Raw genomic sequence first — 27450 nt, 5'->3', positions numbered from 1 at the left:
TTTAATAATGTTTTTTTGTTGTTGTTCTTGAGTGTATGTATACATTTTCTATGATTTTCTAGCTGTTAGGGATGTAATAGAGCTGTTAGGTACAAAGAAAAATAACATTTATGGCACGACAAATCGATCCTTTTGAAAATTGGATCACTAGCTATTAGAATTCAAGAGATCAATATTCTGACCAAAATGATTGATATTTTTTTTCTAATGGATTGATCTTTTAAGCAAAGATTTTTAGGAAACTAATTTTTAAGTACAAAAATGATCGAGTAATTATTTGAAAATATTTAAAATGAGCTTTTGAACTTATTTTGAACTTTAATTTTTTAATAAATTTTAACAAATTCAGTTAAGTCAATTTTACAATTATTTGTTATATTAAAATACAACAAAAGATAAAGTCAGATTGTTAAATGTTGCTCGTAGTTGATGGAATCAAGCATAAAGATCTAGACTCAATCAAAGAATACGCTTGACTTCAATATAAGATTAACGCCCAAATTAGGATTCTTGATTATGATTGCCAGAAATTCAAACAAGAAGAGGATGGTTAGATTATGGTGAATAATGAACAACAGTTAAATGAAAAGAACAAAATAATGATGAATCAAACAAACGAAGAAACAATAATCCATAAAACTCCCTCAGGCGAAAGAATATGAGTTAACACAAACCCTAGGGTTATGAAATTGGTTGAAGATAGTAAGCATCAATTTGAATAAAAAATCCAAACTGAAGCAACTAATTGGATTAAAAACAAATTAGGTACCAAATTGAACCATGAAACAAAATTTAGGTACCTAATTGAGAGAAAAAACTACTATGTGATAAAGAGAAAATTGGGGCCTACAAGGCAAAGCCCTTAGCTTCCCTACCGTCGAAGTTAAAGACCCCAATAAGCTCCAAGCTGTGGGGCTTAAACCCCCAAAACCCAAGAAAAACCCTTGGTTTTTGGTCGGAGGAAGCTGAGATCAGAAAATGGCAGGTCCTATCCTTCTCCGTTCTCTCTTCTCCTCCACCTCTAGGAGATCCCTTTCCTCTCACTTGGCCCCACTGCCCCGCCTCTACCGCCGCTTCTCATCCGGCCCTGCCGCCGCCGCCGCAACAGAACCGAGTGCATATTTGGATCCTGGTAGACTTCGGAACGTGGCAGTGGTTGCGCACGTCGACCACGGGAAAACCACGCTCATGGACCGGCTCCTGAGGCAGTGTGGAGCAGACATCCCCCACGAGCGAGCCATGGACTCCATCAGCCTCGAGCGCGAGCGTGGTATTACCATTGCTTCCAAGGTCTACCTCTTCTTCTTCATACTCTTTACATAATTCCAATAGCAGTTAAGGTTAAGTAACATAATTTTTGGTTCATTCAATGATACAATTGAACAATTGCAGGTCACTAGTATTTCATGGAAAGAAAACGAGTTAAACATGGTTGATACACCTGGGCATGCGGATTTTGGTGGTGAGGTAAGATGCAAGATACATATTTTGGTACAAAAAAGTTTGTAATTTGATTCGTTGTTATACTAATCATCTAGAGAAACACTTTTTCTGTTCTTTATTTTGTCATTCAAAAGTGAAATGGTGAGCATAATTTGCACTCTTTTGAAACCTAAAGCATGCAACTTACTGGGTTTTGCTTGCTAAATCTTCAGGTTGAACGGGTTGTTGGCATGGTTGAAGGAGCAGTATTAGTTGTTGATGCTGGTGAGGGGCCACTTGCACAAACAAAATTTGTTCTTGCCAAAGCCTTGAAGTATGGGCTGCACCCCCTTCTTCTATTGAACAAAGTAGACCGACCTTCAGGTATAAAATTAATTGGTATTTTTGCTTCATCTTTCAATTTACTGAAACTGAAATGTCGAATGTTATTTCATGATTCTTTATTTTTGTAAGAACGTTTACCTGTTGTTGTGGAATTACTATCTATCTTGATATTTTTATCCCCTTTTCTTTTTTCTTTTTTGTTATGCAAATGGAAGAATCCTTAGACCTTATGTCATTTTGTTAATGATGCAGTATCAGAGGAGAGATGTAATGAAGTTGAGAGTCTAGTATTCGATCTTTTTGCAAATCTTGGTGCTACAGGTGAAGTTCTATGATTAACCTGTTTCAGATTTGTTGACCTTGACCCTATTCCTAACCTGGTTAATTGTATGATATTAATAATTTTTCTCATATTTTCATTTCAGAGGAACAGCTTGACTTTCCAGTCCTCTATGCTTCTGCTAAAGAAGGTTGGGCATCTTCAACCTATACTAAAGATCCTCCTGCTGGTGCAAAGAATATGTCACAGTTGCTTGATGCCATTGTAAGGCATGTTCCTCCACCAAAAGCAAACCTTGATGGACCTTTCCAAATGCTGGTTGGTATTTGTTACCGATTGACCACTTCACAATGTGTCTTTGGGTTTTCAATAGGAGAAAAGGAGGGGTTGTGCTCCCACCTGGGTGTTCTACATTTGTACCTGGTCCTTTTTTTCCTTCCTCATTTCTTTCATGCTGTAAATTTCTTATTACATGATAATCATTTCAGGTTTCCATGATGGAAAAAGACTTTTATCTTGGGCGAATTTTGACTGGGCGTGTCTCATCTGGAATAGTTCATGTTGGTGATAAAATACATGGTTTGCGAAGCATCGAGTCTGGAATTGAGAAAATTGAAGAAGGAAAGGTTTGAGGCTCTATATAGCCTGGTTTTGGTTGGAAGTAGAGGAATAGTTTTACTTAAAATCATCATCTAAATTGAACTTTTGAATTTATGTTTTTGTGGTTAATGATGCAGCCCAGTGCTTATTGTCTAAATGAATTCTGGTATGCACATTAGAGTTAGAATATGCCAATAATATTTATTTGTGCAATATGTTAAAATTTACTAGAAATAATTGCTTTGCTATATTAACACTTTTTTATTCTTTTCTATCACTTTGCTATATTAACACTGGTTTCATACTTTTCTATTGCTTTTTATGGTCTAATGGTCAATTTGGTGTTCTCTACTTTTTTTACAGTAATAGTGAATGGATCTAGTACCCAAATTTTCATTGAAGTCTGTAATCCATTTTGCAAAGGAGTCGCTGCTAACCTAATATCCAACAGCAATAGGGATATTGAAAAAAACATGCATGGAATGACTAAAACTGGATATTAGAAAATTTGTTTCCCAATTAATATTTCCAGTGCATATGAATGAGAGATTTTGAAAGGGCACTTCCTCGCAAATTGATTTGAGAGCTTGTACATTACCCGTATCAGAAGGCAAGTGTTAGATACAATTATGTGTCCAATTCAGGTGTTCTCAACTTTTTCCATATATTTGGAGGATCTTACCCTTACCTATATCTGACTATGTGTTGGACACATTTGGACATCGGTACTTTAGGGTGAATGAAGAGTCTGGGTAACCTAGGAAAATTTTAAAAAATTTGATCTTGTCCAGTTATTTGTGAAGGGTATTTTGAAGGCCAAACTACTCGACTGAATTAGGCTAGCATCGTCAACAATTTTATCTTATCTATGACCTCGGAATTCTATCTATTTTTGTCTTCTCTGTTTCTCCGTTTTTTATCAAGTAGACTAGCATTTAAACCTCCCCCAGTCTTCTCCTTTTCTTGCTCAGCCCAGCACTGATGGTTCGTAATTCATCCTTTCTTTCATCTCTCTCCAATCTTTATTTTCCTTAATGTGTTACTTTTTTTTCTCTAGCTTACAAAACCTCAAGATGTGACTTTAATGATCATAGAAATTACTGGATGGCTGTTTGGTATTTCATTTGAGATTAATGGATGTGGTGCGGATTCATGAAATTTTCAGATTCTCAAATGGTGCTACAATGTTGTGGCTGGAAGGGGGAGTAATTTTAAATTCAGAATATTTACCCTAATCACTCATTTCTCAATTCCCAAAACAACTTTCGATTGCATAGATTTTAATTGTGCAATTTTAAATTCCATGAAATTTTTAAATATCCACCGAAAGTCAGTAGAGGTGAATATATAAACAGGGTCAAGACATTTCTACTTTTAGGCCAAATTTCTCTTAAGTCTTTATAAGTTGATATTCTTGTCCTAATCTCATGAGTATACTTAAGTCATGCCAATATTGAATGCAAAGCTTGCCTTGTAGGTTGTGAAGCTAATGAAAAAGAAGGGTACAAGCATGGTTCTTATCGATAGTGCAGGAGCTGGTGATATTATATCAATGGCTGGGCTCGGCAATCCATCAATTGGCCATACAGTGGCAAATGCAGAGGTATGCTTTTATCTTACTATAAAGCTGAGTGCTCGTGACTTTACTAGTTTTACTGTAAACTAGGAATTTTTAATTTAATCTTGTTAGTTATGTTCTTCCGCAATGCAAAATCTGCTGGTGTGAGCTGTTTAGGTTGTTATGGTACCATGATCTACAGTTTTCAACTGCATGTGATGATATGCGACATGACTCACTTCCGTGTTCACCCATGTTGATAGGCAGTGGTATATATTCCTATGTAGTGTACTTACCTGCAATTTGGTGGCACCTGTCTGGGTCCTCTGGGATTTGGGGCCCTAACAATTGTACCCAGGAAAATCGTTTCCATCATCTTCTGATATTAGGTAAGACAAAGAAGTTAAGCCAATTAACTTTTTTTTTGTTTTAAAATTTCCCAGTTAACGAGAAATGTCCTGGGAATTGCCTTGATCTAAGACAGTTTCCTGTTACCCAGTCCCTTTATCTTCCTTCTTTTCATGACTACTTCATCTCCTTTGTCTTGTAGTTCTCTCCAAAACTTTCTGGCCCCACTTCTTTAGGATCTTAACTTCTTCCTCCTCTTTGTCTCTCTTCTCCAACTGTTGCTTTCTAGCTGCCACTTCCTTTTTTCTCCATACAGAAAATTCTCTAGCAAATTCCTTGTTTTTTCTTTAAATCTTCCTGTTTTGTCTACTACTGTGGCATATTATACATTTTCTGCAAGCTAGTAAGGATACCTATGGTGATTTTCTTGACTTTCAAGCTTATATCAGCGGCGTACTGATGGGTTTTCGTTTGATTTTATTCCAACTGTTATAGTGTTATACTGTTATTGGTTCTGGGCTATAGATAATGATGATCATCACCATCACCTTTGACTCAATTTGTTCCAGTTAGTCAATCCTGAAACTTAGACTTTTATTTTTCAGAGTTTGTAATCAAAAGTTTCTTGAAGCTTTATGTGGGTTTTGTCTTTTGCCTTAGGACATGAATCCTTCTGTTTTTTAATGAAACGCTGTCCAATCCCTTTTAAAATTCATTGTAAATTTTGAAATCCTCCGTTATTTTTTACTCAATAAGTAAATTCATTTTTGAAATTTTAAAAACCCTGATACAAATGGAACTCCTCAAAATCCCAACACATTCGTAGTTTTTCTATTCATTCAGAAGATAAAGACTAATAATAATTGCGTAAATATTTTAGAGCTTATTATACTATGGTCACAAAGTTTTAATCCTAGCTCTAGATTTAAACCCAAAAGATAATTTATAATCCTAAACTTAGCCTGAAACCCTAACGATAACTAATAATACTAGCCGTCTATCTATGTCTACTAAAATAAATAAGAATAAAATAATAAAATAACATAACTGTACAGCTCCTGCATCAGTACATGTATGCATGCATGTACAAGCACATAGGAAGAAAATATTTTATTTAGAGCATCCAAAGCTCACCTGGTACCAAAAGAACCACCCAACATGCTGGAACTGGAACCTGGAATAACCTGATTTGACCACAAAAGTCAAACAACAAAATCTAAATCCAACTGATCCTCAAGTAGTAACATTTGTGTAATTTAATTTGCTCTTATTGTCTTTTTATATGATCTATTGTTTATTTATTTTTATACTTGGCCTTTCAATATCTTTAACTAAATTGGAGAACTGTGGCATTATGGAGAACTTGGGAGTTCAGATTTAACCAGAAGTGTTTAGATTTGTTCTATTGTGAAACGCAACTTGCACTTATTGTGACTTATGTTTACTTTTAATTTCTGTTTTGCAATAGGATTTTCAATTCATCATGAATGGTTCATATAACCGTACATTTTCTGTCCTTCAAATTTGAATGGCTGCCAATTTGATATTTCACTCTAGTACATGTATTGTACAGAATGCTATTTACATGTTGCATATTCCATTTAGCATCTCAAGAGTCCTTTAAAGGTTGGCAGATTGGATCTGTACAGATAAATTGGATTTTTCTACATTTGTTAGGTGATGACTGCATTGCCAACCGTTGAGTTGGATCCCCCCACCATTTCCATGACTTTTGGTGTCAATGATTCTCCATTAGCTGGTCGTGGTGGTACCCATGTAAGTTGTATACTTGTCTGTTGTCCTTATCATCATATACTTTGCTATTTTTATTGGCTTTTTGGCTTCCTATTAATTTTCATCTGTTCAATTGCTCAAAGTGGTATCAAATTGAGGACTAATCTCCATTAAATGGCTTTTTAGTTCTAGTATATTTTGCAATATTTTCGTGAATACTCATTCTCCTTTCTTGCAGAAAAGAAATATCATTTTGTGTTCAATATAAGTATTCGATGTTAATTAATATTTTACTAATCAAATATTAGCATTCTAGTTTATCTCTAACTCTAATCTAATTTGTAGATAAGGATAAAGTTCACTTAGCTAGGACTCTTTACTTGGACTCTAGCACTTCTCTTGTATAAAACTTACTGTACTGTTTCTATGATGATTTGACATGGTGAATAAAAGTTTTCTTTTCACCAGTAAAACACACTTTGTACAAAAATATTACAAAATATTTAAAAGCTCCTGCGTCAAGTTAGATTAGAGAATGAGGGTTTTAGAATAGGGAAATCAGATGAGAGAGAGACAAGAGAGGAGAATTCCCTGAATATTTTTCTCATTAATGACATTTTCTCCATCCAACCATCTTTTGTTAATTCTGTTACCACCGTGTGAACTGAATACAATGACATCATCCTGTTAAGGCTTTAACAAGTGACTTATAAAACTCATCGTTTCGATAATACTAAACTCTCAATTTTTTGTAACAGACTTATCACAACTAAAACAATTCAAACAGATTCAAACAATACAATCTCAAAACAATTCTTATTAACACTACTTAATGTCTGGCATAGATTATATATATATATTTTACGAGAAATTTAATGTTTAGATATCTAATCATTGTTTGTTGGCAACAATCATATTAATCAAGAACTTGCAATCATTCTTATATTTGTAACTTGACTACTTTGAATGAAAAGAAAAAGTAGAATATTTTTTTATAAGAAAAAGGGCCTCGTTAAAACCCCCCTTCATAACCGTCGAGCTACATAAGTAGAATATAGAATAGATAGAGGTAAATTTGGTTCCATTAATGTTTCTAAATTATGTATGTTGTTATTTAGTAGTTATATAGCTATTGCCTCCAATTGTTTTGTCGAATCTTTTTTTTTTGATAAGAATGGGAGGTCTCGTTAAAACCCCCCCTTCTTATCTGTCGAAATACATTATAGTATTACAACGAACATTGGAAGGAGGAAAAGAGTACTTCAATTTCATTTTGCCACAGTACTATGTGCCTATATGCTGCTAAGACTTAATTTTAGAATTACTGCAACTCATCCAATCAACCTGAGGTAATATGTGCGCTGATAAATTTTTGTAGTTGACTGGAGGAAAAATTGGTGATCGGTTAATGGCTGAAGCTGAAACAAATCTGGCCATAAATGTGCTTCCAGGCATAGCAGATTCTTTCGAGGTTCAGGGGAGGGGAGAACTGCAGCTAGGTTTGTTGCCCCGCCTTTGCACTGTTCCCCCCCCCTATGGATGGTTAATGGTTTAATTACTTTAACATAGAGTGCTCTGCATCTTCTTCATCCTCAACTTCAACATGTAGTTGGCATCAAATTTTTGTGTGGAATGTAATTTGTTGACATGTGTAACAGGTATCTTGATTGAGAATATGAGACGTGAAGGATTTGAGCTATCTGTTTCACCACCGAAAGTGATGTGAGTTTTCTACAATGCTTCCACGTCTCTGTTTTGTCATACCAATTATATAATGTGTTTATGCATACATAATGTGCTTAAGATGTATAATTGTGATAAAATCTAGAAAGTGATCTAGTTTGTCATACAATATATAAAAAAAATTCTTTTTCTTTGTTGGCCAACATGCATGCTTTCCTAATGGTTTGGTGTTCTACTCAAAACATTAAGAAGTGGAGAGTTGACGTTGTCCCATAATTTTAGTATTAAAGGTAATGAAAAATATTAAAAGCTAAAGTAATTAAATTAGAACTTCAGTTATGTGAGCTCTTCTCAATGTTTGAGTATTCAAATACAAACTTAGAATTATAAGATAATCATGCATATTCAGCAAAAATGGAAAAAATAATTTTTTTTATGTCTTGTATGATTAATAAATACTACTTTTTATTGGTTTATCATTAGAATTACGTATGATGATTCTTAAGGTTGTTTTATTTGAATTTTACTTCTTCGTGTTTGCCTTAGGGAATGTAAGAATTCTAGTGCCTAGAGTGTGCCTTGATACAGCTTTGCATGATGCTAGTTATTGACTTATATGAATTGAAATTTGAAGGTTTTGATACAAATTTGAACACTTGCATTTTATGACAATTTTGAATCTAATCGTTTTTCTTATAAACATAGTGATTTCTTCAATCTTCAATTTCATGTCCACTTTACAGTAAAAACTATGATTCGTCTGTTCATAGAACTTATTGGGATTTTGGAAAGCTAAATTTAGGGTTAGCATGGTGCTGATCATTGACATTTATGAAATTGAAAATTGATGATTTTCATACGAATTTGAGCCAATGCTTTTGGAGCAATTTTGATTTTAAAGGGAACATTCTTTATGTGGTCATGGCCACTGTTTGGACCTTCATGGCTAGCTGACAACCAAAATCATAAGAAACTAACTTAAATGCATCTTTGTACCTTAAATCATATCCTGTAGATTACGTTCCAATTTTTTTAGTCTGGCTAGATCCGTTTAGATGCATGTAGTTGTTACTTGCAAATGATATTTTCTTTTCCTTGGAAATATTCTTGTTTAACACCAGGTATAAAATTGAGAAAGGTCAAAAGCTGGAGCCTATTGAGGAGGTGACTATTGAGGTAAGTAATACAGATTTAGGCATATTAATTTGTTTACTTCTATTATACACTTTTGAACTTGGCAAATAAATTTGTTCATACAGGTGAATGATGAGCATGTGGGGTTAGTTATGGAAGCTCTGTCTCATAGGCGAGCTGAGGTTGCAGACATGGGTCCTGTTGCTGGAAATGTTGGTAGAACTAGACTGTCATTGACCTGTCCATCAAGGTTAGTTTCTTTCTTTTCCCTTTCTTTCTTTCATTCGTTCTTTATTTCTTATGAGCATTCTATTTTGGTTGCAAAAGTGATCTTCCCCTCCTTCCCTCCCATGAAGGGGGGTGGGTCAATGGGGATAAAGGCGGATTTTCTTTTGGAAATTGCAATTCTTCTTCAACCCAGAATACCTTTTGGTTGATGATTTCTTCATAAACCAAAAATTTGTGCACGCGCTTTTCCTTTTTGAGAAGAAAAATGAAATAGCAGGGCCTTGATTGTTTCTTTTACCAACTTCTTGCAGTATGTGCCATAAGTTCATATACATTTATGTACTGATGAAGTAACACCATTTCTAGTACATCCAAAAGTTAACGAATGAAATTTCAAAACAATACAATCATGGCAGTTAGAGAATTATGTGATATTTCATAATGCATCATTGCATTCCTATCAAAAAAAAAAAAAAATAATGCATCATTGCATTATAGAAGTTTTTCAGCCCTTGGGCATTTCCCTTGATTGATTGCAGTCCACTCTGAGACGTTCAGTGTGAGATCTTGTGGCTAATCCTTTTAATGTGCAGCAAAAGATAACAAACTGACAAACAATTTAGTTAGTGTAATAGATGTATCTTGTTCCAGGATATCAGGTCGTAGAGAAGGGCATGTTGTTAAATTAATATTGACTAGGCGGGGATGGTGGTTTAGTTCAGGGTTTGTTTATGTAAGAGGTGGTTTACTTTTCAAAAAAAAAAAAAATCTAAGAGGTGCTTTTGTTTTGAGGAATTTTAATTATCATGATATCATCTCTCTGTATTTGCGAGTATTGCAAATGACGGTATTGGAGTAGTTGAGCTGATTGTAAGAACCGCTCAATGAAGCATTTGTACACACACATACAATGATGATAATGATCTTTTCTTTTGTGAAAATTCTATCTGGATGTTGTTTAGTTTGTTAGGCTGATTTTATTATGAGAATAGGGAAAATTATACTTTTATTTTCTATACCAGGGGCCTGGTTGGTTACAGAAGTGTGTTCAGCAGTGATACACGTGGAACTGGATTTATGCATCGTGCTTTTCAATGTATGTATATCTGCCTGTTGTTTCCCCTTTTTGGTGTTTTCCATTTCCATTGCATCTTGTTGTATCTGGAATCTGAATCTTTTGGTTGTATGGAAATAGAGATTATCCATTCCCTTGTTTTGGTCCATTAATGATAACATATTGAATGAGCATGTCCTTTCTTTATATAAGAATTTTGTATTGTGAAAAAGAACAAAGAAAGAAAGAAAGAAAAGGTTTAAATCTGCATGCCATGGTTCACATAATGTTGTTAAATTTTTTTGAGTCTGCTTAAGGTGTGGGCTTTTTATTCTATAATTTATTAATTTTCATAAATGTATTCTAATGGGACACATGCCAACCCTTTTAAGTTACTTGTCGAGTTTAACACTTATCGGCTATGTATATGGTAATTTTCTTTGTCGACTTATTATTGTATGTATTGACGGTGGAATTTTCAGACACCATGAGATGGGTTTTATACATCCATGTAGTGTTATTACTTTTAAATATACCTAATGAGACAAGTATCAGTTATCAACCCGTTTAGACTGCTAATGGAGCTTTTAACTCCAGTATTAGTTTAGAGATAAGTTCCTTGGAAAGTGTCGATCCTCAAACACCGATTGTGAAGTTTACAATCTCAGAGTCAGTTTACAAGATACTTTTCCTAGGATTGTTAACTCTTTCCGTTATCTGTTTCTCTTTGCAGCATATGAAAAATATCGGGGTCCTCTTGGAAATGTCAGGAAAGGAGTATTGGTATGTTTGCCTAATACTTTCGTGTGACTTAATTACCATTTTATTTTCTCTTATAATTATTATCCTTTGCTTTTTGTTTAGAGTTTAGACACATTAATCAAGAGCTTCTTTAAATGACGTTACTTTTACTGAGAATACTAGATAATGTGCGAGTAGTCATTGAAAATGTAATACGCATGTAACATATTATTTGGCTTTCACTATACCCCTATTATTAGTGTGAGAATACTAGTTTTTAAGATAATTAACAATTGTTTTTTTTATAGAAATAATTAACAATTGTTAATGATCTGAATATTTATACACCAAAGCGTATATATTTTGTGCTGAATCTTCACCAAGTTATGCTTATTGTTTGCTCTGAACAGGTATCAATGGGTTATGGTACAATCACAGCGTATGCATTGATGAGTTTGGAACCTCGTGGAACTCTTTTTGTGACCCCTGGGATGGAGGTTGTTTCCTTGTTGAGATTACTGATTTTTCATTTGCTTATGCACGCTCCTATTTCATAAGTTATTGGCATTCCAGTGGGTTATTTGATCGTTGTTAGTAAAAATTAATTTGGTAGGATTATGCAACCGGTGATGTTAATTTTCAGTCCCCTCACCTTCTGTAACCACTCTCAGACCCATTACTATGGACTTATTTTGAGAAGGTGATAAATGTAGGGTACATGCTCATTTATTCTGAATGAAATCTAGCGGATTTAAGAATCTTCAAGTCAGCAAGTCCATAACACACTTAAATTAGTCGTAGGAGACAATTATAACCAAACAATAGTTACCTTGGTGGTGATGCTTCTCGGTAAATATAGGACTCGCCTTCCTCTGTGTTTAAGGATGCTGTGACAGCTGTCTCTATTTCATAGCCAGCAATTCATGATAAATTTCTAGGTTCAGTACTTGAACACCCAGGAAGTTGAGTCTTATTTTTAACGAAAGATATCAGCAACGAAAGTATCTATATTCTTTGGTTGATTGAGGCACGCTTTATCAACCAAATGATTAGGTATGGCTGCATCCGTATGGAGGTAGCAATTAGGCGTATTGGGTGACTTCAGGTACGAGTCATTTTAGGTTTTCAAATTTTAAAATTAATTCAAATGAACATAGCTGCACAAACCAAACGACCTCGATGGTAAAGGAGTTGTTATTCCTTGAGGTATCGGATTCGAGCACCGTGAATGTCAAGGGTATGAGCATTCAATGTCAAGTGGTTGAGAGTGTTCTTTGAACATATACTACTTTGTCTTTACTCTAGATTACTCAACAAAAAAAAATGAACATAGCTCTTTTTTGAAATAATAGTTTATACAATTGTATTGTTTATTTATTATTTACATTAAGTGTAAAATAAGCAAGTGTTACTTCTGGATTTGGGTTGTTAACTTCTAGATCGAGAACAGGTTGCATCAAGTACCTGTTGTCCAAGATGTCTGGTTTCTTTAAGATTAAAGCTAGCTCTACTTTAAAAGCATAACCTTTTTTATTTATTTTGTTGGCTCACAGGCATATGATGGCATGATAGTTGGTGAGCATTCACGTGATACAGATCTTGATGTAAGAAAAGATCCAGTTCCCCTTCAGCAGGCCTCGTTTTCTTCATGGATGGCTGACCCTTTTGCAATGGCTCCCTTATTGCAGGTGAATCCAGTAAGGAGTAAAGAATTGTCAAATATGCGGGCTGCTGGCAAGGATGAAAATGTCAAACTCTCTCCTCCAAGACTTGTACGTCTTCGTATTTACCCTTTAAGTTTGTTATAACATGACCCCCATATTGTATTTGCGAGGTATATGCATATTTTCTTTCCATGTGAAATATGGATTGTTCTTCCTTATCCTCCTTTAGTTGAAATTAATGAGGGTGCTTCATCATGAAGATTTTTAGGACCAAATATTGAAAAGCATTTGGAACATGATAAAATCAAGGGTAAACTACATGTTTAGTATCCCAATTATCACTTTTGTTCCGTTTTGGTCACCAACTAATTTTTTTCTTCAAAATCATACCTAACATTTAGTTTTGGTTTCATTTTCGTCATCCGACGTTAAAAAATTAATGGTGATGTTGACATCTCATCATAAGATAATGCCACGTCATCACTGAAAAAAAAATGACACGCCAATGATTCTGCTAATATTTTAACATTGGGTAACTAAAATGAAACCAAAACGTAATGTTATGAATGAAGAATAGTTGGGTGACAAACAAAATAAAAGTGATAGTGGAGGTATTAAACGTGTAATTTACCCTAAAATCAAATGTGATTTTAGCTTTGCATTTGACATGATTGTGCTTTATGTCCAGATGACTCTTGAAGAAGCTATTGGTTATGTTGCTTCTGATGAGCTTATAGAGGTACGTCACTCTTTGATGTTGTGCTTTCCATTTTTGATTCATTAGTCTTTTTGGTAAGGTGTTTAAAGTTCGGTTTAAATCGGTTTAACCGATTGTACCGAAATTTTTTTTAGTTAATCGATCGGTTAACGGTTGATGATTTTTTCAAAACTTTGGGTATTGGTTAATTCGGTTTGAAATCGATCGGTTAACCGAATTAACTGAATCAAACAAAATTTATTAAAAATTTAGTATACTATATATATTATTTATATATTAAAGTGTTTAAACTTCGATTTTAACCGAATTAAGTGACCAAATTAGTCGAAAATATAAAAAAATTAATATATAATATATATTATTTATAAATTTCGGTTAATTAGGTTAACTGGTCGATTAAACGAACTGACCGATTGAACACCCTACTTTTTGGCGGAGGTTTTACAAATTCAGATGTTTTTGCTAATTGTGGAGTGGCTAAATGAATGTCAGGTTACACCAAAAACCATCAGATTAAGGAAGAGGTATCTGGATGTTAACAAGCGCAAAGCCATGAGTAAGAGGATGAAAGACTGACCGACTCTTTCCCGAACATATTATTTTGTGGAATATATTAAAAATTATTCTTGTTTTCACAAAAATAATAAGGGGCAGGGGGATGAAAAATAAATTTTATTTGGTTTGAAGATTGTATGTTTTATCGCAATAATTTTTTATCATTCCTCTGAATTATACTCTCTTATTTGACTCATCTTGCTTTCAATTTTTCTAATTTACTCACTAAACTTTTGAATTGCTGTTGTTTTGATCATTATGAATTATTTTATTATTTTTTTGTATGAGGTGACATTTTTTTTATTATTTAATGTAAAATAATTTAAAATATAAAATGAAAACAGAAGGTCTTCGAACACCACTGTCGGTCGTCGTTGTCGATTATCGTAGATGGTGGTCGTTCAATCTCAAATTTCATGGGTGGCTTCACTTCGACACTGTGAGTTTGAATTTGACTTCTATTTTATCAGAATTTGCTCCGAAGTCTATGAATTAGAGATTGAATGTGAAGAAGCCGAAACATTTTAGTTGAGACATTTTCTTGTGAAATAACCACTATATTCGGTCTCAGGGGTTGAGATGAATCGACCTATGAAATTTAGGACTGAATGATTATCATCTTTATTTTATATTAAATAATAATAAAAAATAGCATATCATACAAAAATAATAATAAAATAATTCAAAGAGAGCAAAACAAGAGCAATTCGAAAGTTCATCAAGTGAATTAGAAAAACTGAAAGTACGGTGAGTAAAATAGAAGAGAGAGTATAGTTCAGTGAGGAATGATGTAATTTACCATTTTTTTTTTAAATCGATTGGTGATGATTCTCTTAGCTGTGCTTTTAGCCTTCTATCTTCTCTGATGTTCAAGTAAAGCGATGTACACAGAAGACTTGCCCCGTTGAAATTCACAAGCGCAAATAACATGAATAAACAGCCATTAGTGAACCAAATGATAAGCACATAATAAATGAACCAAAATGCGTCTCCAAAAAATCACCGATTTCGTTTATTTATAAGCACAATACAAAAACCTGGCAGTGCAGTGCTATGGGGACTGCTACTTCCACTCTTTTACTTGTATGTTGTGCCTTGCGGATGTGCTCAGGAGTCAGGGGTATGGTGCCATTACAACTGCTCCGTGCGATACCGACGATGGTTGATCCGACACGGCCGGAAGTACGAGTGGGCATTACGGTTCGAGATTTATAAATCGAATGCTCGGTTCATTCAATTCTCGAAACCTATCATTCAAGTTGATCAACAACAAATTCTCGGACATGTTCAATGATGAGTTCAGATCTGTATATTTGGGTTACCAGAGTACTAAGATTTCCTAATGAGACCAAGAGCTCTTGACAAGACAAATATCATGACTTGCCCGAAAGCATAGACTGGCGAAAGAAAGGTGCCGTGACCGGAGTCAAGGATCAAGGCAACTGTGGTATTGCTGAGTTAATGAATTGCTATCATCACAAGTCTCAAGATGATCATGGGTCTTGGTGTATCGAATTTTCGGTCCACCTGATTTGACATGAAAATTATAAAATTTTCACCCGATCCGAAAAATATACACCTTTCGCCTAACCCGAATCCAACCCGATTTTTGAGATAAAATCCAAACCCGACCCAATCTGAAATAATATATTTATTAAAAATATTTTTTTTTCAATAATAATAGGGATTTAATTGAAAGAAAATAATATATAGAGATGTATTATTGCAATTATTCTTAAATATATAAGATAAAATTATATTTTTTATCGGGTAGGGTCGGATCGAGTATTTTTCACACTAAACACGAACCCGACCCGAACCTAATTTTTTTTTTTAAATTCTATCCGATTGAGTCGGGTCAGAACTCGTCAAGTTCGAGTCTCATGTCCATCCCTAATCACAACAAATTTAAAACACCAGGGTAAAGTACATAAATGGTTCCTTAACTATAGGATGTTGTTTTATTGAGTCATTGACTATTAGAAGTTATAAAATGACCTTTCGTCTATAGGATGTTGCTTTTTTGAGTCATTTAACTATTAAAAATTATGAAATAGTAATATGACCGTTCATATGTTTCTAACTCGTCTTTTTCCATTAGAAAGTTAACGATAGTTTGAATTGGACGTTAACATGTTGGTTGCAATATGATAACCATTTAAGATTCTGATATCATATTTTATCATATCTTAGTCGGAGGTTAACTTCTAGTCAACATGTTAATGTCCAGCTCAGACAGTCATTAATTTTTTTAACAGAAAAAAATGAGTTCGGAGCATATGAATAGTCGAATAATTAGGGGTGACAATGGGGCGGGGCTAGAACGATTTTGAGTTACCCATTCCGTCCCCAACATTTGCGGGTACAATTTTAGGGAATTCCAATTATATGTTTCGAGGATTTTTTATCCCCATACCCATCCTTTACGGATCCCCGCGGGTTTTGGTTAATCTTCATCCCAAAAAATAAACAAACATTTTTGAAATCAATGCAACACCTACAACTTGCAAGATATATCAGAATGTCTCAAATTAGTCTCTATCTATAATATGAAAGTTTCAAACGATAATATTAATCTAACACTTAATGTATATGTACAATCTTAACCATTTTCAATCTCAACAAATCAATGTATGTTAAAAGAGAAAATATATAAACTTCAATTTTGGTTCCTTTGAGATATAACACTGACAACACATAATTTCACAGATATTTTTCGAGGATCCCCAAGGTTATTTTTATAAAATATCTTGGGATCCCTACGATTATTTTTCGGGGAACTCTACGATTATTCACAAGAGTATAGTTTGGTTATCCCCACGGTTCGGATATAACAATCCCGTCCCCATCTTTATTTGAGCTTTAGGGATAAAGCTTCCCTCATCCCTATCCCGTGGGTAAAGATTTCAGTTATTCCTCATTCTGTTAGTTCTAATCCCTATAATTTTCAATTTTTCCCAACCCGATTATCACCCTACGAATAGTCATTTTTTAATTTTTAATAATAAAATAACTAAATAAAATAATATCTACCAAAGATTATTTTATAACTTTAAATATTCGAAATATACACAGTAAAATTTTCAATTAACCATTTGTACCATTATTGGTGGCCCTAATATCAAGAATGATTTAACGTCACCTACCTTGTGAATTTGTGACGATACAGGGAGCTGTTGGGCGTTCTCGGCGGTGGCAGCCGCGGAAGGGATCAACCAAATCAAGACCGGAAAACTGACGCCTCTTTCGGAACAAGAGCTCGTTGATTGTGACACCAACTCATTCAACGAAGGCTGCAACGGCGGGCACATGATCAAAGCATTCGAATTCATCATAAACAAGGGCGGGATCGCCGCCGATAAAAGCTATCCGTACACCGGAAAAGGCAACGTCTGCCAGAACAAAGAAGCCACAAATCATGAAGCCGCAATCAGTGGATACAAAGTAGTACCTGCAAACATGGAGAAGAGCCTGCAAGATGCAGTTGCCGAGCAACCTGTTTCGGTTGCCATTGATGCAGGAGGGTACGAATTCCAGTTCTACCGCAGCGGCATCTACACTGGAACCTGTGGGTATCAGCTCAACCATGGAGCAGCAATAGTTGGGTATGGAGAAGATGAAGATAACAAAGCAATAGTTGGGTATGGAGAAGATGAAGATAACAAGTACTGGGTAGTGAAGAATTCGTGGGGTACTTCCTGGGGCGAATCAAGCTATATAAGGATGCAACGTCAAGCCTCTGTTCAAAGAGGCCTCTGTGGTATTGCCATGGATATTAGTTTCCCTGTTAAGAAGTGAACAGCATTTTAGGGAAACTGGTATACTAATTCTTTCCGCTTATTTAATTTTTTTTACATATATTTTATAATTATAATTATACGTTAATAATATATGTGACCATGCACTAATGTAATATAGTTTAAATTATATACATTTCTTTATTTAAGCCTCCTAATATTTCAGTCAATTAAGGTGCAGAGTCGTCTTAGACATTTTTAAGGTCCTAAGTGAAAACTCAAAAATAAACCTTTATAAAATGAAAATACATTTCATCACTTTGAACAATTAATTCAATATTACATGCATAAATCATATAAAAATGATTAAATTATGTGAAAATGTAGATTATTTTTACTATTTTTTAAGAAAACATCTTAAATACAACTAAAAGAGAATAAATATTTTTTTTGAATGTGTACGATACATAGCTTGATTTTGAATAATAAATAAATAAAAAGAATTGTATAGTATTTTATTGTTAGATTGAGAATGAAAAAGATTAAAAATTAAAGAATATTTGATTAATTGAAGAGTAAAATTTTAAAAGGAGAAAAACATGATTAAATTTAATTCAAAATTGAATGAATAAATACAAAAATGGAAAAAGAAGGTAAAAAACTAAACATTTTATGGACTTATAAAAATTAGGGCCCTAATTATAAATATAAAAAAATAGTTAAATTTAATTCAAAAATGGATGAATTAATAAGAGAAATGAAAAAAGAAAGTCAAAAACTAAAATTTTATGAAATTATAAAAATTAGGGGCCCTAATTATAAATAAAAAAAGTGGAGGCTCCTAATTATAAATACAAAAAAATTGGGGTCCTTAGCGATTGCTCAGGGTGCTCCTCCTTAGAGCCGAACCTGTCTAGGTGTTTGATGTTACCAGCGTTATTATTTTAAGTACCTAGTCTGCCATTGTCATTAAACTTATTTGACAATAAACGCTCAATCACTTTGTTGTAGTCGCTATTGCTCGAACCTATAATCTTTAGGAACATCTCCTTTAACCACCGAGATAAATTGGTTCATGCTTAAGAAATATTTATAAACACACCACATGTCATATTTCAAGTGATTGACAGTATTTTAAGTTCACTTAAAATAATTATGTTTGTAAACATTAAATAAACACCTACATTAATCATTAACATACTATATTAAGTCTACTTTAATCGTTTATTCTCCTAAAATTACCATAGTATATCTATCGATAGATATACATTAAATCATTCCAACCAAAGATGTTCAATGAAAAGATTCAAACCACATCAAATCAGATACGAAGAAGAGTTTTACATTTAACTAGTCGATAAATCCAGCATTACAAACTTAATAAAAGGCAACACACCAGCCAATCCAAAATTCATTTGTAAAACACTGTTTGCATCACCTAGCTGATGACAACTAATTTCCCAACACATACTTTGAAGGTTGGTGCTTTGAACTCAAGGAAGCAAGCACCTTGTTAAGCAAGAAAAAAACCATGCAAATTCAAAATTGGGACTTGTCAAGGCTGTCAAAATAAGGATGATCCATGGCTGCTTTTGCTGATATTCTCTCTGCGGGATCATATTTAAGCATCTTCTGCAATAACCAAAATGCAGCAAGCTATTAGCCTCCAAAATGTGCAAGTAATGCCGACGTAAATCAACAAACCAAGAGCATGAAGATTTCATTTGTTATATTGTTACAATATTATTTGGTGATAATCATGGTGCATGACTCCGTATGACTATATTCGGTTCCATTTTATTTTTCTGTGCATATAGCTATGCTAAATGTTCCTTTCTATTCTTCAAATAGTTTTGTCTTGTGATTGTAAGTTATAAGATATGTATTACTTATTTTCTAGGGTAAACTATGCATTTAGTATCTGAACTATCAGTTTTGATCTGTTTTAGTACTTAAATTTTCAGTTTTTTTCAAAATCATACATAATGTTTAATTTTTGTTACATTTCAGTACCCGCCATTAAAAACTTAACCCGTTTAGTACCTAAACTATCAATTTAGATCCGTTTTAATACCTAAACTTTAAAAAAAAATATTCAAAACTTAACGTTAAATTTTGAACAGGGTACTAAAATGAAACAAAAACTAAACTTTAGGTATAGTTTTGAAAAAATTGGAAGTTTATATATTAAAACGGAAAAAAACTGATAGTTTAGGTACTAAATGTATAATTTACCCTATTTTCTAAGATAAAGTCAGGCTTATCGTGTACATACTAGTGGTATAGTTTAAAACTAACTCTATTTCCTATGCAGATAAAGGTAGAGGCTAGAGTAGTTTAGCTTAGTTAAAACTCTCTTTAACTAATCCTTGTATAAAGCATTGTAAATTGTACCTCTTCATGAATTAATAAAAACAGAGAATTCAATTGATTTTCTTCACAAAATACCTATAATCTACAAAAATACATAGATTAGCAAGCTTTTATTGACTTGAATCACTCAAACTATAGCTATACTCCCACTGTAACATGCAACGAAATTCCAAGTGGATTCCACTTTACTTCAATGCCTTTTCTATCCAATATCCTCTACCATTTTTGTCCTATTAACAGGGCCGAAATGTTGATATTATGCTAGACTTCATTAAAAATTTAGACCTATACATACATAAGTGTAGTATACAAGCATGGATGGATTAAGAGAGGCAAGTCGTCCCCTACAATTTTCAGATTTTATTAAATTTCATATTTTTTTGTATTTTTATTGATAATTTATTTTCGACTTCTCTAAAATTTTATAAGTTCACCGTCTTAACATAAAATCATACATCTACCCTAGTATACAAGTATAGTCCAATATGAGTATGAATTGTTCATTATAGTAAAAGAACGAGGACATACGGAGAGAAGATCAACCCCATCGGGAGAAAGGGAAGGAACCGAGCGGTCCAAGTTCTGAGGCTCCCAGCGCGGGTACACATGCCAATCCTTTAAAGAGGTAACCCCAGGCCACTGCTTCTCAGTTGGGGTGCCCAGCAACCTTTTCAGTTTTAGCCAATGCAAAACAAAATAAAATGAGTAAAAGGGCAGCAGCAGCAGCTTCTTAGGGAAATTGGGAAGAAACTAATGTACCTGAAAATGTGGAGCAATTGCTGGAACTCCGAATCCCCCGGGAACAGTGCTTGCCTCCTAACCATTTCAGCGAAGATGCATCCGACGGACCACATATCGACGGCAGTGGAGTAGTGAGTGGATCCCAGCAAAACCTCAGGCGCCCTATACCAGAGCGTTACGATCTCATGAGTGTAGCTCTTGAGAGGGACAGTGAAAGCACGGCCAAGACCCAGATCCGCAATCTTGAGGATCCCCTTTTCCTTATCGAGGAGGAGATTCTGGGGCTTGAGATCGCGGTGGAGGACGCCGTGGCTGTGGCAGTGGGAGACGCCTTTGCAAAGCTGGAAGAGGAAAGACTGGATGAGTGTGGGAGGGAGGGGCCTGGGGTTGGGACCCTTGCGATGGAAATCGATGAACTTCTTGAGATCGGTGTCGAGGTACTCGAAGACCAAGTAAAGATTGGCCTTGGACCCGCCGTTCTTGTTGGTGTCGACGTGCTCGACGCAAAGGAGACGGACGATGTAGAGGGACTGGGAGAGCATTTGGAGGAGGGAGACCTCCCGGAGAGCGGTAGGAGGGACGCCTTCCTCGTCCATCTCAAGACGGGTCTTCTTGAGGGCCACCAGTTGGCCGGTTGCCTTGTCTTTGGCCTTGTATACCTTGCCGTAGGTACCCTCCCCTACCTTCTCCAGCTTCTCATACTTCTCCATTTTTGAATTTCTCTGAAATCACTCCACACGAAGGAATGATAATTTTGTGTGTGTGTGTGTGTTTTTTTTTGCATTTTGAACTTTACATACAAAAGCAGGGAGGGAACCCGAATTTCGAATTCTACAACCCTATACGGCCTGCCCATCCCCATTTGTGGGCCCAATAAGCCTAGTGAGTAAAATAGTTAGCCCATTAAGTCAACCCAAATTTTAATTTAAGATCTACGGCAAATGTTACAGTATAGAGTTTGTTCAAATAATATTTTTATTTAATTTTATCACGTTGATGTGATGAGTTTCAAAAAATTATAATTTTTTATTAGATTTTATCAAATCAGGATGACAAGCTCGTATAAAAAATATATTTTATCATAACTCATTACATCGAAATGACGAGTTTCAAGTCAAATTAATTTTAGAAATGACCTAGTCAGCTATTTTTTATCCGCCTGGCATGCTGAGCAAAATTTACCCCTATTTGAGAGTACAAAAATAATAAAGTGTAAATTACACCTACAATATTTAATATTTAAATTTATTTTGTCAATCAATTTAATTAACTATTTAAATTATCATATTTAAGTCATTTACCATTAATATTTGATGACGGTTAACGAACTTAGTATAATTATATATTTTGTTCTCAATTCTTACACGTTATTTCAATTTGAGTTTAACTTTAGTTTGATTTAATAAATTTAATCATATGAACATATTTTATAACTAAAAACGCTTCATAACGGTTAGAAGATCATAAAGATAAAGTTATTAAAAAATAAAAAATAAAAATGCGATATAATAAAATAAACGAAAAATAATGATTAATTATCAATACAAGGATGAATACCGTCGTAAACGACAAAGATGAAAAAAGGACTAACAACGATTTAAAAGAAAGAGAGAAAATTAAGTCTGAAAATGTGAAAAAAAGTTATAAAGATTAATTTACATTATAGTATATTTATTAAAAAATTGAGAATAAAAAAACGGCTATAATTTAAATAATTATTTTACCTTTAAGCCTACAATAAAGTGATAAGAGTAAAACCATTACCAATCAAGCATTCATGAAACTTACTAAACGACACGCTCTCTACTGAACGTAGGAAAATCTAGCCAAGTTCCCCGCCATAATCCAAACCTACAAGCTCAGCTTGACGTTGTTCTCACTCTCCCAAAAATCCTATTATCGAGTGGTGCGTGCTTGACACGTTAGGCAGTATAGCGTTGGTAAAACACTCTACATCTCCTAATGATGCTTTAGGAGCACGGTTCTTTTGATACACTCACGCGCTTCTCACCAGCCGTTTACAACCACGCGGGAATTCCCCACCGTACACCTGTAAGTTAAGATACAGCGGGAAAAAAGTTGATTGAAAAAAAAACCCAGAAATTAGAGAGAGAGAGCGTCGTTGGAATGGAGTCGAACAATCCATGGTAAGGAGGTGAGGAATCGACCTTTATTATCTTCCTTTTTTCTTTGTTATCTTTAAATTAAGTGTACGGTTTATATAGGCGGTGGTTGTTCTAATTTTGTAGATCGAGGTGTGTTCTTGTTCTCTAGATTTGTTGTGTGTGTGTGTGTTTTTTTTCCTGGATCTGGTGGTTGAAAACTTGGGAGAACTCTCTTGTCTGGGAGATGAAATTACGGTTTTTGGTTCAGAGGTAGTTAAAGGCCTAGTTTGCACTGATTGCAGAAGCAAGATTGTTGTTGTTGGAGACTGGAAATAAGGAATTAGGGCTTTAAAACCCTAATATATGTGTATGGCTTCGGGGGCAGTAGTTTTGGAAGGAAAAGATGGTGAAAGAGAGAAACAGAGGTACAGCGAGACCAAGGTTTATACCAGGAAAGTGTTTAAGGGTTCCAAGAAAGACAATCTTCTCAATTCCACCGTCAACGATATTAACCCCGGCCACGACAACAGTAATAACAATAACATCTACATCGGTGCTGCGAAGGACACTGCTGTCACCACAACAGCTGCTGACCCTATCGGCAAGGGCAACAGCGATGACAATAATGGCAACCTATCTGTTCAGATACCTGCTGAACCTCTTCCTTTGGAGTTTGGAGATTCAGCTCAGCAACAGCTTGGTTCGTGCATGGATACTGCTGTGTCTGATGACTGTTCAAGTCTTAAAATGCAGTCGGCTGTGGCTGGAGCTGGAGCGGTGAAGACCGGTTCAGAGAACCAGGTGAAGATCAGTTTGGCTTCAAGGTCAAAGCAGGAGGTGGTGGGACTGAGGAGGAAGTTGATGAGTGAGCTTGATTTGGTGAGGAATTTGGTGAAGAGGATTGAAGCCAAGGAACAGGAAATAAGTGAGTTTGGTAATTCCCTTGTTCCTTTGAATAATGCCGTTGATTATGGTTTCAATAGGGGTGAACCAGAGGTGGCTTCAGTTGGCATTTTGAAGGAGCCTGTTAAGAAAACAAGGCCTTTGAATCAGTTGAATATTTCTTCCTTGAAGAATAGTCAGGGCGCAATTGAAAATACGGAGAAGGAGAAGAGAACACCCAAGGCAAATCAGTCTTATCGAAGTTCTGAGTTTTTGCTTGCTAATGATAAGTTTCCGCCAGCTGATAGTAACAAGAAGTTGAGATTATATGGGAAAAAGCAAGGTGGAGGTGAATTCACAAATGGATTTTTCATGGGTAACAAGTTCTTTAAGAGATGTAGTTCTTTGCTTGAAAGACTAATGAAGCACAAGCATGGTTGGGTCTTTAATAATCCTGTTGATGTCGAAGGTTTGGGTTTGCATGATTATTATAGTGTCATTAAACATCCCATGGATTTGGGCACTGTGAAATCGAGGCTTGGTAAGAACTGGTACAAGTCACCTAGAGAGTTTGCAGAGGATGTCAGACTGACATTTCAGAATGCTATGACATATAATCCTAAGGGACAAGATGTTAATGTAATGGCAGAACAGTTATCAAAAATATTTGAGGGTAAATGGGCATCTATAGAGGCAGATTATATTCGAGATATGAGGCTTGCAATAGAATATGAAGTGAGTCTTCGTATGCCAGCACCAAGAAAGGCACATTCAATGCTACCACCTCCAATTGATACGAGAAGGATATTGGATAGATCGATGACATTCCCTGTTAATCCATCACCAAAACTAATAGCTACTACTCCTTTGGGTTGGACTCCAGCCCCAAAAAAGCCTAAGGCAAAGGATCCTTATAAAAGGGATATGACTTATGAGGAGAAGCAGAAGCTTAGCACTAACCTTCAGAGTTTGCCTATAGAGAAGCTGGATAACATTGTACAGATTATCAAGAAAAGGAATGCAGCTGTCCTTCAACATGATGATGAAATTGAAGTAGACATTGATAGTGTGGATTCTGAGACTCTTTGGGAGCTAGATAGATTTATTACCAACTACAAGAAAAGTTTGAGCAAAAACAAGAGAAAGGCTGAACTTTTCATTCAAGCCAGAGCAGAAGCCGACCAGAGTGTACCCGAAAAAGTAGGCTTTTTGTCATAGTTTCTTATGGAAGAATTTTTTCCTGAGAATTTCTAATTTCATGCATTTATTGTATTTAGTTGCAGACCGTAGCTCCTGTTTCGGTGGAAGTGCCCAAGGAAACTACAAGAAGTAAGTTTTTATGTTAAGAAGACTGATCCATTGTTTGCTACTTGCATGGTTGGAATGATATCTAAATGATTATATATCTACCTGCAGATGAGCAGAATGTGTCCATATCACTTGCTGAAGGAAAACAGGGTGATACTGCTAGTAGGTCAAGTAGTTCTATCAGTGATTCTGGGTCTTCTTCAAGTGGTATGAGGATTTTTTCTTATTAGATTTTTAGAGGGAGTAAATTATGTTTTATTGTTTTAACATATATAAATGTTTGTTGTAGACTCTGATAGTGAAAGTTCCTCGGCATCTGGATCTGATGCTGGACATTCACCTGGATCTTGAGCCCATTGAGGTATGCTGAAATGTTCATGTGTGTTATAGGCACTCATCATTTGATTTCTTCAAAGTTGCTTATTTTAAAATTACCTGTATGGCTGTAAAACCATTTACAGTTTTATTTTTGTTGTGCTTCTTTCGAGTACTGTGATTGCTGTTTAGTGATGATGTAAATTGTGGTAAAAATTCTGTCTTGTAGTCTCAGTATTCACCAAGTGAGCGCATGATAACTTCTGTTAAAATTTGGCTTTGTAAACAATTCTGGATTTGCAACTTCAGGGAAAATTTGGATTGAAAGATCTATTTATGTTATAATTGAAATAAGTGCTAATTGTAACAAATCAAAAGATAGACTTATGTTACAATATAAGCTCATATTTGGATTGAAAGGTTGATTTATGTTGTGGTTTATTTAGTTGTAGCTTAAAGATGAGGGGTTTATACAAGTACAGGAGCTTTATTTATTATTTTAGCTTTGTTGGAGCAAGAATTCTTTAAGATCCTATCAGTTAATGTAAATAAAGCTAGATTTTACCTTTTTGACCCCATTTTTAGAAAACACATTTTTGTGTTCATTTTCTGACGCATCTGTATAATGGCGCTTAATTTTTTTCCTAGTTTGGTAAACTAGTGTTGGGGCAGTGCCTGTTATCAAATAGAAAGCTGATCGTTAAGAAACACCTGGAGCTTAAATCTATCATACTCTAGAATAATAATGTTTGTTATCAAATAGAAAACTGAGTAGGAAAGGTGTTTTAAGATAAAAAGATGCAATAAACAAGTCCATATAGCTAAACATGCATGATTATCGTGTGATTTAGTTGGGCTACAGCCATTCTTGATATTATGGTTGACAATATTTACTTTTTTAGTTGGTGGTGCAGTAGTTTGAAGTAATTGCTGATCAATTTTGATGCTAAGTTTCGCAGATCGGGTTTTATGAGCGTGATGTAGTAATCGGGTGTATAGCCCCCTCCACTGGGGATGCTTCAGCAGCTCTGCACAATTTGTGGGATAATCTGTGTAACTATAACTTAGATGTGGGTAGGATTAGGTTAAATTGAAAGCAGGTGTACATTGCTAATTTAACAAATGCCATTCAACTCGACTCATCCTAGTTTCAGAGGGGACTTGATTTTTGTGTGTTTATGCTTTTCTGCTGGGTGCAGATTCTTTGATTTGATGTTTATGTAAAGCAAAGAAACAAGCATTGTAATTCTAAGAAGCAAGTATGGTTCACGTGAAATGATTACCAATAATAATTAACTAGAGTGAAGCCCTTGCTCGCATAGGGCAACCTTACTTGAGGGTTCTTTTACCCCATTAACAAGGGTAATCTACATGAATGATCAGTATGAGTTTCTTTTTTGAACAGTAAAGTTTTAAAAGTAATGAAATAGATGTTAATGATATCGTTTTATAATAAATTGGTCATCTGATTGTTTATGGATGTTATCGTAATAATAGAAGTGTGGCGAGTTAAATTGATTTGTATGGCACTGTTTGGTTATGTAAGATGATAATTTTTAATGATCATTCAATACCTGATAAAGAGGAGTAGATGATTCCACCAACGTTGGATCTCTTATTGCGTCAGTCCATCCTTGACGCCTTTTAACTCTTCATCAGCTTTGCTTCGGCTTGACCCTTGACTTTTCTTCTAGCCTCCTCGGACTTTTTCCCAATTTCTCAAGTCTTGATTCACTTTCAGTCCTTACTTCATTTGCTAGCCCTAATTTATCTCAACGGTCGGAGGAGGTGACATTTAGCAGTGATGACATTGCAATGATTAGTGGTGGTCAATTTTTAACAGACATTTTTGGGCTTGTAAAAGTCGTTTGGATTACTCACCATCTCGATGAAATGACTACGTTTCCTCCGAAGATTTTTCAATC

The 27450-nt window shown here is 34.9% G+C and overlaps 4 protein-coding genes and 1 pseudogene across 8 annotated transcripts in view; 3 read left to right on the top strand and 2 right to left on the bottom strand.

Annotated features, from left to right (window-relative positions):
• Positions 1-910: 910 nt before the first annotated feature.
• Positions 911-25248, top strand: LOC120202500 (50S ribosomal subunit assembly factor BipA). Of its 2 annotated transcripts, XM_039202911.1 has the most exons (19): positions 979-1290; positions 1393-1467; positions 1656-1806; positions 2020-2088; positions 2193-2365; positions 2536-2673; positions 4125-4250; positions 6231-6329; positions 7666-7786; positions 7946-8009; positions 9092-9146; positions 9230-9354; positions 10355-10428; positions 11120-11169; positions 11538-11624; positions 12681-12731; positions 12816-12899; positions 13480-13530; positions 14002-14260. In XM_039202911.1, exons 1-19 carry the CDS (start codon positions 979-981, stop codon positions 14083-14085), a joined length of 1989 nt encoding a protein of 662 aa, XP_039058842.1. In that variant the 3' UTR covers positions 14086-14260. The 2 variants fall into 2 exon arrangements, with proteins under 2 accessions (XP_039058843.1, XP_039058842.1); XM_039202912.1 differs by lacking the exons at positions 12681-12731; positions 12816-12899; positions 13480-13530; positions 14002-14260 and adding an exon at positions 25237-25248 and having other exon boundaries at positions 911-1290; positions 11538-11717.
• LOC120202463 lies at positions 15038-17959 on the top strand (annotated as a pseudogene).
• The window catches only part of LOC120202499 (serine/threonine-protein kinase EDR1-like), a 30373-nt gene continuing 20368 nt past the window's right edge, over positions 17446-27450 (bottom strand). The window contains exon 17 of the mRNA XM_039202910.1: positions 17446-17456. The gene's annotated coding sequence lies outside the window, so the exon portion shown is untranslated. The remainder of the gene's footprint in view (positions 17457-27450) is intronic.
• On the bottom strand, positions 19242-21665 carry LOC120202505 (cell division control protein 2 homolog C). Its single transcript, XM_039202919.1, has 3 exons — positions 20934-21665; positions 20703-20841; positions 19242-19433 (listed from the first exon to the last, which is right to left on the bottom strand). The coding sequence occupies exons 1-3, from the start codon at positions 21623-21625 to the stop codon at positions 19341-19343; spliced, it is 924 nt and encodes a 307-aa protein (XP_039058850.1). The 5' UTR covers positions 21626-21665; the 3' UTR covers positions 19242-19340.
• LOC120202501 (transcription factor GTE4-like) lies at positions 23016-26714 on the top strand. Of its 4 annotated transcripts, none has more exons than XM_039202914.1 (5): positions 23019-25102; positions 25180-25231; positions 25319-25417; positions 25500-25571; positions 26485-26714. In XM_039202914.1, the coding sequence occupies exons 1-4, from the start codon at positions 23384-23386 to the stop codon at positions 25559-25561; spliced, it is 1932 nt and encodes a 643-aa protein (XP_039058845.1). In that variant the 5' UTR covers positions 23019-23383; the 3' UTR covers positions 25562-25571; positions 26485-26714. The 4 variants fall into 4 exon arrangements, with proteins under 4 accessions (XP_039058847.1, XP_039058845.1, XP_039058844.1 ...); XM_039202915.1 differs by lacking the exon at positions 26485-26714 and having other exon boundaries at positions 23185-23196; positions 23346-25102; positions 25500-26006; XM_039202916.1 differs by lacking the exon at positions 26485-26714 and having other exon boundaries at positions 23016-25102; positions 25186-25231; positions 25500-26006.

This window comes from Hibiscus syriacus, unplaced genomic scaffold (assembly GCF_006381635.1).
Source record: "Hibiscus syriacus cultivar Baekdansim isolate YM2019G1 unplaced genomic scaffold, ASM638163v2 tig00008843_pilon, whole genome shotgun sequence".
Taxonomy (NCBI): Eukaryota; Viridiplantae; Streptophyta; class Magnoliopsida; order Malvales; family Malvaceae; genus Hibiscus; species Hibiscus syriacus.
The sequence above is the reverse complement of the archived record's forward strand: the minus strand, read 5'-3'. Positions and strand labels throughout refer to the sequence as shown.